The sequence below is a fragment of the Perca flavescens genome, chromosome 12 (genome assembly GCF_004354835.1).
Source record: "Perca flavescens isolate YP-PL-M2 chromosome 12, PFLA_1.0, whole genome shotgun sequence".
Classification (NCBI taxonomy): Eukaryota; Metazoa; Chordata; class Actinopteri; order Perciformes; family Percidae; genus Perca; species Perca flavescens.
Genome location: NC_041342.1, coordinates 30705650 through 30721537, shown reverse-complemented (window position 1 = coordinate 30721537; position 15888 = coordinate 30705650). Strand labels below are relative to the sequence as shown.

Sequence of the window (15888 nt, the reverse complement as noted above, 5' to 3'; positions counted from 1 at the left end):
TCATCATTTAACCAAGGGGTATGGTTCTTTATAAGACACCTCCGGGTCTTTACTGGAGCCACAGAGTCAAGAAGGCCCCGAAGAACACTGTTAAAATTAGATGTAAGGAGGTCAACTGAAAGAGCCTGATTAAATACTGGATCGACCACATCCGGCAAACCCATAGCTAGATCATGTAAAGCTCTTGTGCTGATATGACGAGATGACCTTATTGTCCTTGTTTCTTTCCCAAGGATGAGTGAATTTGGAATTAAAATTTCAAATGAAATTATTGAGTGATCTAAAACAGGTAACACAGAAATTTCATTTACAGATACAGACAACCCATAACCTAACACTAGATCAAGTGTATGTCCGTGCTGATGTGTTGATCCAGTCACAAATTGTGTGAGATTAAAAGACTCAATAATATTTAAAAAGTCTTTAACCAGAGGCTTGTCAATACAACAAATGTGAATGTTAAAATCACCAACAATCAAAATCCTTTCATATTGCAGAAAAAAAGCTGGATAAAAAGTCTGCAAATTCAGAAATAAATTTATCATGATATTTGGGTGGACGATAGATAACAGCAACCAAAACAAGAGAGGGATTATTCAAGGTGAAAAGCTGCAGTTCAAAACTAGTGAAGACAGGGAGGTTTAGCAACTGTTTGCATTTAAAACGGTCCTTAAAAAGTGAGGCCACCCCCACCTCCTCTGCCTGTCAGTCGAGGAGAACTGAAGAAACTGGAATCAGGAGGACAGAGTTCCACCAGGGCGCTAATTCACCGACATGCAACCACGTCTCTGTTAAAAACATTACATCCAATTCATGGGAGTCATAAAAGTCTCGGAGGATAAACGTCTTATTGGACAGTGACCGAGCGTTAAGGAGAGCCATTTGGACTTTCCCTACCTCAACACCCGATGAAGTTTTACAATCCAGGTAACGCAAGTTATCCAGACAAGCACCTCCCTTCCACGCATCCTTTGTGACCAGCAGGGCTGCAACAGCTGATCGAGCTCAGGAGACACCGGGTAAACAGGAAGAATCCACCGCTGTCGGCACGCAAAAATCCAATTTACATCTGACATACACAGCATGATCCCTGTTCATCATCCTCTCTACGGTTTTAATCTTCACATGTATGCCCGAGTGTACCGCGCGTGCACGCCCGTCTCCCGCGGGTCCTTTTTCGGGTAGGAAAACTGGCTTACGGCGAAACAGTTCCTCCGGTACTGAAGCCAGAAACGGAGGAAGCCTCGATTTCTGTTGTTGACCATACTCATGAGGAATCCTCCGAACAAAGTTACATATGTCATAAAGTGCCTGGCGCTCGTACACCAACAGCGATTGGGTATTTACAACAAGCAAAGACGCCACTATAAACACAATAAACAACTGAGAGAGAAAAGACACAGGGACAGAGAGATGGCGTGCCATGACACCCGGCGCCATCTTCAATCTGTTCATATGGTACTGGAAAGGGGATATTTTGACGTCTGTTTCGGAGCGATAGAGGGAAAATAAATAATAATAAAATATATATTTTTTTTTTTTTCATTTTTTTTGGATTGGGACAGTGCATGTTAATGAACAAACATGGAATATATGCATGTAAACATGTCGGATTGTAGCCAAGGGCTAATTTCCATCCGTAGTATTTCAGTCGACACATCAAGTGGAACCGAAATGAGGAACCGGAATTTGCGTTCTAATCCGGTCCGATTCCTAACGGGTGAGTATGAACCGGTTCCAGAGTGGAACCGGGTTTCGGTACCCAACCCTAATCGTAAGTTATTTAAAACAGCTTATAGAAAGATAGTTTGGAGATGTGTCTTATAACCTCTGCCCCCTTGGCGCCGCTCACCGCTCGGAATTGCTGCCGTGCGCTGCACTCAAAGTTCAAATTGTTTCAATGATGATAATAATCGCGGAAATGAAACGTCGTCGTTATAGACGATCCAAATACAGACACTCCATCAGGGGATTCGAGGACAATAAGACACCACTCTGGTGCTCAAGTCAGGCTGGGTTCCAGTTTTATCCAGTCTAATCGGGTCGGGTTGGTTTCCCAAGTTTCCAAAGATGTGTGACAAAACCGCCTTGGGAAGGAACTTGTTTTGGTGGAACGTGTACATTCAAAAGTAGTTTTAGTCGTGCAACAGAAAACTCAGATTGGACAGATAGTCTAGCTAGCTGTCTGGATTTACCCTGCAGAGATCTGAGGAGCAGCTAACCATAGTCCTCACAAATCCACCGGAGGTTAGAATGCAGACACAAAGAAAGCGAAAGGTGACAGACATCCGGCCGAAAAAAAAGGGATATTCGGCACCGGAGCAATCCCGAAAGTGGAATGTCATGGATATAGACAATAGCTTTTGGGTCAAAACTCTGCTTAAAAACCCAATCGTCGCAATGTAAATGTAGCCTTAACCTGACATATTGTTTCCTTTTCTCTTATTCCTCCTCCTCCTCCCCTTCCTTCTCCTCTCGCTCAGAGATTGGTCCTGCGTCTGTGATGGTGGGGAACCTGGTGTCGGGGAAGAGGATCGCCCAGGCCAGCGGCAGGGATCTGGCTCAGATCGAAGACCATGACCAGGCAAGGAAGGTGTGTGTGAGAGGGGGGCTGCTGGTTTTCACCATCACCATCAACATCACACACACAATCATACACACACACACACACACACACACACACACACATGTTTGTTTTACTTCTCTGTGGGGACCTGTCATTGATATAATGCATTCCCTAGTCCCTTACCCTAACCTTAACCATCCCAACTAAATGTCTAACCTTAACCCTTACCCTAACCTTAACCATAACCTAATTCTATCCCTAATCCTCAAACCAAGTCTTAACCCTCAAACAGCCCTTTAACCTTGTGGGGTCCAGCATTTTGGGCCCCACAAGGCTGTGCAGACCCCACAAGTAAACTGTATTTCCCTGGTTTTTGGACCCCACGAATATAGTAAAACAGGTACACACACACACATTTACATTTCATTCTTTTCTATTTCATGTCTTTGTGTTTCACACCATCGTGGTTCATTCCCAGTCACACTCGTCATTTTGTGGTCATTCATGTGGATCGTTTCTAGTCAGTTACTTGGCCTGCAGTTTATCATGTGGTTTCCATTTCGTATCTTGTTTTGATTATCGCGTTCATCGCATCAAAGCATTGTCAAGTGGGGCAGCAACACAGCGTTTAATCTGCTGCTTTTTTTCCTGGAAAATCAAGCTGATTCAAAGTTGTTGGTAGAAGACTTGTACAAATTCCTTCAACATGCAAAGTGGCTTTCTTTCTCAAGTTTTTCTAAACTATGATTTGGGATTAAAAAGCAGTTCATGAAGCGAAAAGGAAAGTCGGATGATGGAAGCGGATGTTTGACGCTTTGGCGGCACTGCTCATGTCGTATTTCTGCCAACAAAAGTGAGTAAGACAGGAGAGCAGAGTCAGTGAAGAAACAGAGAGCAGAGAGCCAGAGAACACGACTGAAAGTGAGAAATAGAGATCATAAGGGCATGAACCAACAGACATGAAGACAGAGAGAGCATGTGGACACGAGAATGGGGGAGAGAGAGAGAGAAAACGACAAAGAATAATTGAAGTACAGAGAACAAAAAGCAAGGCCGTGAGTGATGGAGAGAAACAGGCAGCGCGTGTTGCTGACAGAACGGATTTTCCTCTCTTCTCTGGGGCTGAAAATGTCATCGGTTACAGCGTGTGGCAGCCGGCGGCGGCACGCAGCGTGTAGACGCTAACAGGAAGAGACAGGCCCCAAATAATAACACACAGCCCGTGTCATCGGGCTCGCTTGCAACATGCTCCGCAAGTCTGCCTGTTTGTCTGGATGTCACCGAACAGATGTGGATGAACTTTGTTTCATGCCAACCAGACTCCCCGAGCTTTCCTCATATTTTCACTTCTGGCATCCCAAAAAAAAAAAAAAAAAAAAACTGTTGTTGCCAGGGTAGCAGGTAGCAGCAGACAGGGCTGGACCATAGACATTATATAATGGACCAATAGACCCCGTTGCTCTGGACGGAGACCAGTGAAGGCTATTAGAAGCACTTTTCCGGTGATGGCCAGCTTTACTGCGCAGCCTCCAACTGAGAGAATGTGACGTGAGCAACGTGTCTGAAAGTTGTAAGTCTTCTGGTAGCTGTGCTAAGAGAAATCTCAATCATTCCCAATCTTACAGATACGGAGACTGTAGGTGTATGTAAGGAGATAACATGGGCACAGGCTAATTATTGCTAACTAACATGCTAGTTAACATTAGTAATTAAACTTAAACAGGTAATGTAAGTCGAAACTGCCTGCGAGCTTCTCCTGTACTATACAGTAATTCCTCTACTGTGCGACAGTAAGTCTCTTGGTTATGACACAAACGTTAGCTTATGTTTACAAAAACGTCTGCTACGGAGCCATAACGTGAGGTACAAGGTAATGAAGCCTTTTATACATTGTCGTGTTTCTTTGGAACTAAACAACGGACAAATAGAGTCTTTAAACGCTTCAGATGTAAAGTTATTCGCAGTCAAGTGACGTAAAAAAAAAATGGCGGTCAGCGGAATGCTAACAGGAGGTGATGGCCAGTTAGCAACAAAATGGCGCCATAGATGGCTCGAGTTCTGAAGCGAAGCTTACCCCCTTGGGCTGGACTGGGATAAAGCTGCATTTTAGGAATAGCATAGACTTTAGACTTGATTAATCCCACACTGGGGGAATTCCTGTGCTGCAGCAGCTCAAAAGAAGAAAATAAATGTACACACATCCAAATAACACAAATACACAGGAGACAAAAATATACATAAAGTATAAGAAATAGAAAAAATAGAGTTAGTTATAATAATAATAGTAATAAATATTTACACAATAAACACCCTTATATAAACAGAACAAACTGATTTTGTACACAGACTTCAACATACGACATAACTTGTGTAGGCGGAATGAGGATCAATCCGAAAGCTATCGTATTACGTTTGCATAACTAACCTTAGCTTGCTAACAGCTAACTCGTCCTCTCTGGTAGACAAAGGGTGCTAAAATAATCCCGTTATATATCTCTGTGTAACGTAGAGTTTTTCCTGGGTGTCTCTACGACGTGTAACTTCAGACAGCCAATCACAGGCATTATTAGATCTCGGTAGAAGCAGGCCGCTTGCTTATTGGCTCACTGACGCTGATGAGATTTACTCCTTAGAAACTGAGGGTATTATATAATTGGGTATTGAATGCCGAAGCATTTTTCGATACTCGATACTTTAGAGGCAATTCGGGTCTGTGCCTAAAACGTTTTTTGAATTCGGTACCCAGCCCTGCTGTCCCTATATATGTGTCTCCTTGTTTGCTTTATAAAGTGGTTTAAGGAATCAACAGATTAATCAACAATTGAAGCAATCATTAGTTGCAACCCGAGGCCAAAGTTGAAAAACAAAAAAAGGTCAACCAGATTTGGTTTCATCAGTTGTCCCTTTTCCATTCCAACCAAAGCCCTGCTGGTTTACATGCCGTGTTAAGCAGTGCATTACTGTATATCTTCTTCACATAACAAACATCCATCCAAAGCTGGACACTGAGGATTGCTTTAATGAGATGTTTTTTATTTTATTTTAACCTTTTTTAACATCGTGGGCAGGGGACTACAGAATTGGTTTTTTTAAAATGGCGGGTTTGTTCAGGATACTCCCGTCTGTCCAAGGGGGTGAGCCTCTCTCCACAACGCGTAGCTCCTATGGCGCCATTTTGATGCTACCTAGCTCTCACCCGCCGTTAGCATCCCATTGACTCCCATTCATTTTGACGTCACTTTGACAGCGAATAACTTTACATCTGAAACGTTTAAAGACTTTATTTGTCCGTTGTTTATTTCTAAAGAAACACGACAATGTATAAAAGGCTCCATTACCTTGTACCTCACGTTATGGCTCCGTAGCAGACGCTTTTATAAAAATAGGCTAACGATTGTGTCATAACCAAGAGACTTGCTGTCACACAGTAGAGGAATTACCGTGTGCTACAGGAGAAGCTTGCAGGCAGTTTTGACTTACATTAGCTGTTTAGTTAGTTTAATTACTAATGTTAACTAGCATTTTAGTTAGCAAAAATTAGCCTGTGCCTATGTTATCTCCTTACATATACCTACGCTCTCCGTCTCTGTAAGATTGGGAATGACTGAGATTTCTCTCGGTCTCCGTCCAGAGACACGGGATCTGGTGGTCCATTTATTTTACTGTCTATGTATCTGACACTAGCAATGATGACGCAGTGATTAGTGACGATTCTCTCCGACCAATCAGTAGTCTGCAGGTTTACACGTCACCTTTTGGTATCGCCTCAGCTCGCGTGGAACCTCAACAGAGGTGATACTAAAAAAAAAGTACCTGTTGGCAGGTAGCAGGGACTTTTTTTCAAAATGGAAAAAACTAAAACGGCGAGTAGAGGCGAGTCGAGCAGGTACCATGTAATGGAAAAAAGCTAAAATAGTCCTTAGGCTTCATGCCTTGATTACAATTCCAAGCAGGATGATGATATTGGTGGTGATTAGTTCAGACGTGGACTGCATCGTTTGTGCAGAGAGACGTGTTTACTCCTCCCTGTATGAAGAACACTTTAGCCGACTTTGGCAACTTTTTCTCAGCAGATTAAGCGGCGGGGTCAGTGTTCTGGAAATGATTGGGAATTTAGTTCAATTTCTCTGGAAGATTGTTATTTTTCACGAGGTCAGAAGGGGACGCTTCATTCAAAATTAGATGTGTGGATTGTGTGTGAAAATGCAAAATATGTCTGCTGAATGTTAATCGGGTTTAGAGGATGAACTTTTTGCTGACTCTTACTGCCTGTGTCTGGCATATATATGCTCATTCATTCATTCATTCATTCATTCATTCATTCTGTCATCAGTATGTTTATGCATCGATCACTGCACGTGTACCATCCCTGAAAACCCAGCCCTCAGTGTGAATGAGCTCCTCTTTCTCTTCAAACTGTTGGTGATGCTTTTTTATTCTTGATCCACTGTTTATTGAAATGTTCTCTTTGTGTGTGTCCGTGTGATCTCATGGAGTGAAACGTGATTTACTTTGAACGTCTTCTCAGATTGATCTTCTCATAAAGTGTATTTATCCAGGGAAGGCTGACTGAGCTCTGTGCCGCTACACACTGACTCTGTTAAAGCTGCGGGAGGCACACAAAAAAAAACACACCAGAAATTGAAGTAGAGTGAGACCTCCTTCTGCTGCTGGCCCTCTCCCCTCTCTGTATAGAGGAGCATGGGCATCCACCGGCTTCATACACTAACCTGTACGAGTTGCATTGTTTTTATCCCGATGCCAGTATGTAGCTGGCCTGACAAGCCAGACCCACATCCAGATGTTGGGTCTGGGAACTCACCATTGGCAGGGCTCAATCCGAGGGGCGGGATGAACGGTTGTCTTTCAAATTCCCTCTGCACTCAGTAGGATAGCCAACGGAGTGCCTAGACCCCCCCTCCCCCCCCGGCTGCAAATTACATTTGCTGCCGTTAGGGTGCGTCTGGATTTCTAGGCTAGTATGTAGCAGCAATTCTGTGAGAATATCTGTCCTGTTTTCTTTGTAAAGAAATGAAAGACATCCGGTGGAATATCCGGCGCCACTGGAGCAATCCCGGAAGTGAAACTTCGTCGATATGGACTAGCCTTGAATTAGCTGCAGCCTCGAGCCTTTTGCGTTGGTAAACAGAACTTTCACCGAAACAGCCAATAGGAACGCTCTCTCTCTCTCTGAAATGGACCTGTTATTGGCCAAAGTCTCCCGTCACGGGCTAGATTATCTAAAGCCTGAAAACAGCCAAGAAGAGGTGCAGATGTGTAGTTTTCGCTCAGACCCATTGAATTACAATATGCTGTAAGATTATTGTGGAAATTTGGAATTTCAGAAACTGCATCCCCCCCTCTCCAGCTTTAAATATTCATATTATATTTTAGGGAGTTAGAAGAAGAAAAAAGCTGAGTGCTGCCTTTGCTGTTTTGGTCCAGTGCCTTTTGTTTAGATGCACAGTCTGCTTGGTTCAATAGATGCTGCTGGAAAAGATTTAACCGCTTTCTTTATGTAAATTTAAGCAAAGTAAAGTGCTTCTGGTGCCAGGCGGTCGACGTGTTGGGTTTCAGTGAACATCAGATAATGACATCAGATACAGCTGAGCGGCAGACGGCCGTGTGTTAGCATGAGAATTCAACACGCTCACAAACTGATAACATTCTACTGAGTCTCACACAAACACACACACACACACACACACACACACACACACACACACACACACACACACACACACACACACACACACACACCTGGCTCCTAAATGGTAGAATGATATATAGAATATATATATATATATATATATATATATATATATATATATATATATATATATATATATATATATATATAAGATGTGTATATATAGATACAAATATCTTAAAGCTGCACTTTCTTATGGCTCTTTGTAGTTTTGCTTATTTAAAGCTAATGTACTTGCACTTACTACTTGTTGTCTGGAATTTGCACCTTCAGGGTTGAAAGCACTTAATTGGAAGTCGCTTTGGATAAAAGCGTCAGCTAAATGACATGCGCACACATATACACACACACGCACACACACACACACACACATTCCCACACACACACCAGACAGAGGTTCTTTGTGTTGGTATTTAGCATGCCAGTCCTCACTCGTAGAGATAACGTGGGTTTCGGGGTTTCAGGCTCCAGTTAGTTTCGATCTCAGGCTTCAGTCGAGCTCTGCCAGTTTAACCAGAAGTCACAACTTCTCCTACAAACGACAAAAAAACTGATTTTATCTTTTTCATGGTTAAAAACTATTGAGTCTGAAGCACCAAAAGCTTTATCAGTATCCCACAAAAACCTTTTCTACTATCTCAAAGTGAAAAAAAAGCTTTGGTTGTTATATATTTTGCAATTATTGTTGTTTATGGTAAATGTAAACTTCTTCTACTTTGCAAAATGTTAAATCTGTACATCAGTGGCTACACTCTATACATAAAAAAATAATAATAATAAAATCTCAGATTACGCTGTTTTGTGCAGACAAACAGCGTAGCAACATGTCCACAGATGGAAGTTGGACAGGACTGTGTTTACGACTGATTTAGTGAGACACACAAGTGCTGATAAACTGTATGTTACTACAGCTTTAACTACTGTTGATTCACAGGGCACCCAATGACCACTAAGAGTAACTTATAATCACATTATAATGGCTAACAGCGGTGATTATTATGCATTATAAAATTATTATAATGTGTCAAAATTATTATACACTATGATCCTGGAAAGAAATGGTAGTCAGGGAGTGACGAGCAATTATGATACTTGACCCTATACGTCATTATAAAATGGTTTATAATGTGTTATGATTATTGTTATAAAGCATTATAATTATTCACAAGTGCTTAGAACTATACCTATACATTGCTATAAGCAGATTATAAAGTCATTATAAATGTGTTTATAATGCATTATAGACACAAAGTGACCAGCAATTATTGACCTATAAGTCATTATAAAAATGCTTTATTTTGTGTTATAATTAAAGTTATTATTAAGCATTATGATTATTCATGAGTTCTTATAACTATAGAGCATTATAAGCAGATAATAAATTCATACTTCCGAGTATACGCACTAGAAGGTTTTAATTTAATTCAATTTTATTTCATAGTGTCATATCATAACAGAAGTTATCTCAGGACACTTTTACAGAGTAGGTCTAGACCACACTCCTATAATTTTTAAAGACTCAACAATTCCCCCCAAGAGCAAGCATTTAGTGGCGAGAACATTTTTAAAGTTTTAAATAATTGCCATGTTTTATCAGGAAGATTGTGTCTTACATGTTCCACAATCAGTAGATAATTTATGTCTCAATGGCTAGATAAAGGCTTTGACACTGTTAGGGTTCAAGTGTGTGCAGTCGTGGCACTTTAGGTCATTTTGGATAAACGCCTCCAGCAAATAGGAGACGTTAATGTATGAGGCAGGAGACTGGAAAGGAAGCAGACTTTCATTTGCCGTTATGCAAGTTTAATGAAGGCTCCGAGCCGAGCCGCCACGCAGCTGAGTGATGTTTTCGTCGGGGGTGGAAAACCCTTCGCTTTGATTTGCGATGCATGGAGAAGGGTGGTGAGTGGATGTGGGAGCGTTTCGTCAGCACAAGTTTTAAAAGGGAAACAGGAAACTATGGCCGAGGAGGGAGCTGAGTGATGGTTTCAGCAGTGGAGGTTATAAACACTGTTTTAAAGGGTTCCTTTAAAACAGATTGTTTTTAATTAACAGCCGTGATGACTGAGGCATTCGTTTTTGTGAAAGCTACAAAGTACAGTGGTCACCACATAACCTCACAGTATGAATCAGACGCATAATATGGACATTTTGACTTTTTATCCTTTAGACTTCAGTCTGTATTTGGAGGCTACCAAAGTGAGATATCACTTAAAGCTGCACTAATCACTACTTTTATGTTTCTAATGGATCAAAAGATGTCCCTCTCAGTGACAAATCCACACAGAATCATTACCGAACTCTGCAGTTTCCCTCAGCTCTACACAAAGCATTTTTTTACTTCATTTCCAGCAGCAGTTAACAGCTTTTTTCAGCAAACAAGTTCTGAATAAACCCACTGTACACTCCCTGTCCATCACCACACAGCAGCCAGACACGGTTAGAGGCTAGCGCGTGAAGAAGACAAGTATTTCCCTCAGGAGTTGGTGGAGACCAAAAACAGAGCAAAAAGGAGAGAGAAAGTTGGACTTCCATTCATCAGACAGACACAAACAAACAATGAATGCTCTGTATCTGCTAAATGGAGCCACAACAACTTCATAAAGGAGATATTATGGCAATGGTATGTTTACAGCTCATTCAGCTGAACCCCAAAAATGAATACTGCAGCTTTAAAAAAAGTCACGCATAGTCCGTTTCGAGGTCATTAGCAACAAAAGGTGTTAATTTGTCTAAATGCTGAGACATACAAAGTATTTTTCTTTAAAGGACAGAACATCTAGCTTTAAAGTATTTACATTTTTCATCACTTTGTTTAACCTTTTATAAATTTTTATTTTATAATTTTTTTTTTACTTGAAAGCAGGAAGACATTTGGTGTCTTCTGATATCTGAATAAGTACCAATAAACTGTTAAACATCCCGATCCAATAAAACGGATCAGTAAGTCTAATATGAAGTAATAACATATGTCATTTTTACACACAGTACTGTACATATTAAACCAGATCTGAACCATCACTCTCTCCCATTATTTGTTCTGCAGCTGCATAATTGTGACACAGTCAAAAGTCACACTTGCTTATTTCAACCCTCAGCTGCAGAGGTTCACATATGAGCTCCTCTGGTATAATAATTCATTTTTGAACATTTGGTAAAATTTGCTGTACAAATCAAGCGTGCCCAAAGAGGGATGTGTGGCACAGAGAGGAGGTTCGTTTGCTTTATGGTTGGCAGGTTACGATTTTGACATCTGATTTTGATAGCGATAGGCTCACACGCACACATAACACACACACACAGGTTTGTGGCACTATCTTTGTGGGGACTCGTCATTGACATAATGCATTCCCTAGCCCCTTACCCTAACCTTAACCATCACAACTAAATGCCATATTAACCCTTACCCTAACCTTAACCATCACAACTAAATGCCATATTAACCCTTACCCTAACCTTAACCATCACAACTAAATGCCTAACCTTAACCCTTACCCTCACCTTAACCATCACAACTAAATGCCTAACCATAACCTAATTCTATCCCTAATCCTAAAACCAAGTCTTAACCCTCAAACAGCCCTTTAAAGTTGTGGGGTCCGGCAGTTTGGCCCCACAAGTATACTGGACTCCCGGTTTTTGGACCCCACGGATATAGTTAAACAAGCCCATACACACACACACACACACACACACACACACACACACACACATAAAACTGACTTTCTCTGGCTGAACATAACCTAAAATCAATTACACTCCCTGGGTTTCACTGCTCTGCAGCAAATCTTGAAAGATTCATGAGTCTAGAAACAAACTCTCTTTTGATTTGTTCTCTCCTCCCTTCTCTAATTTCCATCTCTCTTTTCTTGTCTCTGCTGTTGTAAAGTAGGAAGCCTTGTCGCCTTTCCTTGCTCCCCATCTTCCATGCATATTAACTTTTTTTTCTGTCAATCACTCTCTGGATGCCAAATTAAGTTCACCACTCCAACACTCTACAAGTCACCAAACTAATATGGTTTTAGTATTCTCTGTCAGTGTCTCCACAAAGCTCCTAATCTCTAAAGCATTTTTGAGCCAGCAGAGTTTTGTTAACGAGTGAATTTGCAGCTGCATTTCCAGGAAATTATGCCAAAGCCATGCCACACAGTGTTGGGCAGGTGGCTTGAAATATGAAATCATTTCAACTACGTATGACTGTACACATTACTCAGCAGCAAAAGTAATTGGTTACATTACTTTGTTACTCAGCCGAGCTCCAGCAGTGTGTTTTAAAACTTTAAAACCTCCACACACGCGCCCGCAGGTTGCATCTCATGTATTTAAAGGTCCCATGGCATGAAAATTCACTTTATGAGATATTTTAACATTAATATGAGTTCCCCCAGCCTGCCTATGGTCCCCCAGTGGCTAAAAATGGTGATAGGTGTAAACCGAGCCCTGGGTATCCTGCTCTGCCTTTGAGAAAATGAAAGCTCAGATGGACCAATCAGGAATCTTCTCCTTATGAGGTCATAAGTATACGGAAATAGTAAACTGAAATAGGCCATACAGTTGGACGGGAGGTTGCCTTCTTGCTCTTTCCCTTTTAGCTGCCATGTTGCCTTATTCCTGTATTGAGGATGGCTGTGTGTGTGTTTTATTTGTGAATATATAATGTGTGTTTTACATTTGTGTGTTTTCACTCACTTTTCCTGTATTTGTTGTGTGTTTTTAGTTCCTCTTCCTGTCAGAGGTGTTACAGTGGAGAGCCCAGACCACTCCGGACCACGTCCTGTACACGCTGCTCAACTCCAGGGTAAGAAACACACACACATACACACACACACACATACACACACACGTGGGGTTTGGTGCCAATACCTTAAATTAGATTAGATTGCTGAGTAGGTTTAGCCAAGGGCCAGAGAGTTTTGATGCACCCATAAACATACACAATCAAACTCTGAAAACCTCCCCACTAAGTTTCCCCATGTTTATCTCCCTGTAATATGAGTTCTAAACAAGACAAAAGATAAAAGATGCCGGTCCATTTTCCTCTTGTTGCACCATTTGCCTCATATCATAGTTCTTTGTTTTGTTTTTCTTATACTGTGTGTGCAGAATGTCGGAGAAAGAGAAAGAATGATATTTATTCATTGGTTCGTACGTATGAAAGATTGTTTTACAGCATCACAGAACCGACAATAACAACAGCCATTGTCATTGTATATGTAAATGACATTGTGTGTGTGTGTGTGTGTGTGTGTGTGTGTGTGTGTGTGTGTGTGTGTTGGCTGGCTCTGGACGACGGTTCTGGTAGTTTGCATAATGGAAATATGATCCACTGGTTTGTTTACAGCTACTCAGCGGCGAGATGCTGCAACGGAAAATCTGACATGACATCTGCTGATACACACTGCTGATTGAATGTGTCAGTCATCTTTCTCTCTGTGTGTGTGTGTGTGTGTGTGTGTGTGTGTGTGTGTGTGTGTGTGTGTGTGTGTGTGTGTGTGTGTGTGTGTGTGTGTGTGTGTGTGTGTGTGTGTGTGCGTGCGTGCGTGCGTGCGTGCGTGTGTGTGGGTTTGTGTGTCTGTCTGCGTGCGTGTGTGTGTGTGCGTGCGTGTGTGTGTGTGTGTGTGTGTGTGTGTGTGTGTGCGTGTGTGTGTGTGTGCCTGTGCGCGTGTGTGTGTGTGTGTCCAGGGTACGATAGCCAGCTCTCTGACTTGTGTTCAGCTGCATAAGAGGGCAGAGAAGATCGCCGGCATGCTGGCTGAACGGGCCCACCTACAGGATGGAGACCACGTGGCACTGGTCTACCCTCCAGGTAAACACTCACACACACCACTCCGCAGTGTTGTAGTCCAGACCATCTAAAACGAGACCAAGTCATTCCCAAGACCAGAGTGTATCAAGCCGAGACGGACCGAGACTTTGAGGGTGTGAGACCAGACCAAACAACTTAAACATACAGTAAAAACACAACTATCTAAAATGTATTAGCTAATATTCGCCAAATCACTTTGGCTGAGGGGTGAAGAGATTTCTGAAGTCCCCCCCCAAAGAGACTTACCATGTCCAACAGAAAACACTGTTCACAGACTGCTCCAAACAGCTCTATTGTAGCCACAAAGCCTAGCTGCTAGCCTGGCACGCCCTCATACTCTGCTTCTGACTGGCTAGTAGTCCTTACCTAGGTACTGTCAGGGCACGCCCTCATACTCTGCTTCTGACTGGCTAGTAGTCCTTACCTAGGTACTGTCAGGGCACGCCCTCATACTCTGCTTCTGACTGGCTAGTAGTCCTTACCTAGGTACTGTCAGGGCACGCCCTCATACTCTGCTTCTGACTGGCTAGTAGTCCTTACCTAGGTACTGTCAGGGCACGCCCTCATACTCTGCTTCTGACTGGCTAGTAGTCCTTACCTAGGTACTGTCAGGGCACGCCCTCATACTCTGCTTCTGACTGGCTAGTAGTCCTTACCTAGGTACTGTCAGGGCACGCCCTCATACTCTGCTTCTGACTGGCTAGTAGTCCTTACCTAGGTACTGTCAGGACACGACCCTCATACTCTGCTTCTGACTGGCTAGTAGTCCTTATCTAGGTGCTGTCAGGGCCCTCATACTCTGCTTCTGACTGGCTAGTAGTCCTTACCTAGGTACTGTCAGGGCCCTCATACTCTGCTTCTGACTGGCTAGTAGTCCTTACCTAGGTACTGTCAGGGCACGCCCTCATACTCTGGTTCTGACTGGCTAGTAGTCCTTAACTAGCTACTGAGCATGTGCGACTCCCAACAAAGCTAGAACAGAAGTGCGATTCCTCACTCTGTAGCTAAAACAGAGAGCTCAAGACACAGGGTGAAAAGAGGAGCATCCAGCAATGTGTGGCACAACAAAAATATGGTGTTTTTTGAAAATTAAACCACATAAACATATTCTGGTACAACCTCTAAATACAATTATGAACCTGAAAATTAGCAGAATATGAGCACTTTAAATTGACTAAAACGTATAAGACCTTTGTACTGCTCCTTTAAGTTGTGTGCTGACATGTGAACAAGGACAGACTTGGGATGTTTTTTTAAAATGAGGAAGGAAGGAAACGACAAAGACATTCAGAGCAGTGCTGTCGGATCGAAGAGAGCGCCGCGGGGGAAATGAAGGCGAACGGAATCCCCGGCAGGGCGGACGGGTTGCAGGACCAATTCCCCCGACGCCAGGAGATTGACTTAACGCAGCATTCAATTAATCCTCCACTCAATACTTAACCTCCTGGCCTCTGGGAGTGTGTGTGTGTGTGTGTGTGTGTGTGTGTGTGTGTGTGTGTGTGTGTGTGTGAGTGACCATTTCTGTACTCCTTTCCCCCCCTTTCCTTTTCCTTTGCTTCACCATTCTTCCACCTTATCCTTCTCTTCCTCCCATCTCTCATCATTTCTCTCCCTTACACCCCTCCTTTCCTTATCTCTCCTCCTCCTTCCCTTTGCTTGTGTGTTTCCGTTATCTCCACTCACTTTTGCTCTTCCTCCATTCCCATCTTGCCTCCCTCTTTCCATCATCTTCCCTTCTCTCCTTCTCTTTTCGTCCGTCCCTCTCGATTCCCTCCCTTCCCTTTTTTTCCTTCCTCTCCATGCTAT

General features: G+C 42.6%; 1 protein-coding gene across 2 annotated transcripts in view; it reads left to right on the top strand.

The window, feature by feature from the left end:
• LOC114565053 (disco-interacting protein 2 homolog C) overlaps positions 1-15888 on the top strand; it is a 299966-nt gene that overhangs the window by 253909 nt on the left and 30169 nt on the right. For both annotated transcript variants that reach the window (XM_028592866.1, XM_028592867.1), the window contains exons 23-25: positions 2484-2593; positions 12994-13074; positions 13959-14082. In XM_028592866.1, coding sequence (XP_028448667.1) covers positions 2484-2593; positions 12994-13074; positions 13959-14082 — 315 coding nt within the window. The remainder of the gene's footprint in view (positions 1-2483; positions 2594-12993; positions 13075-13958; positions 14083-15888) is intronic.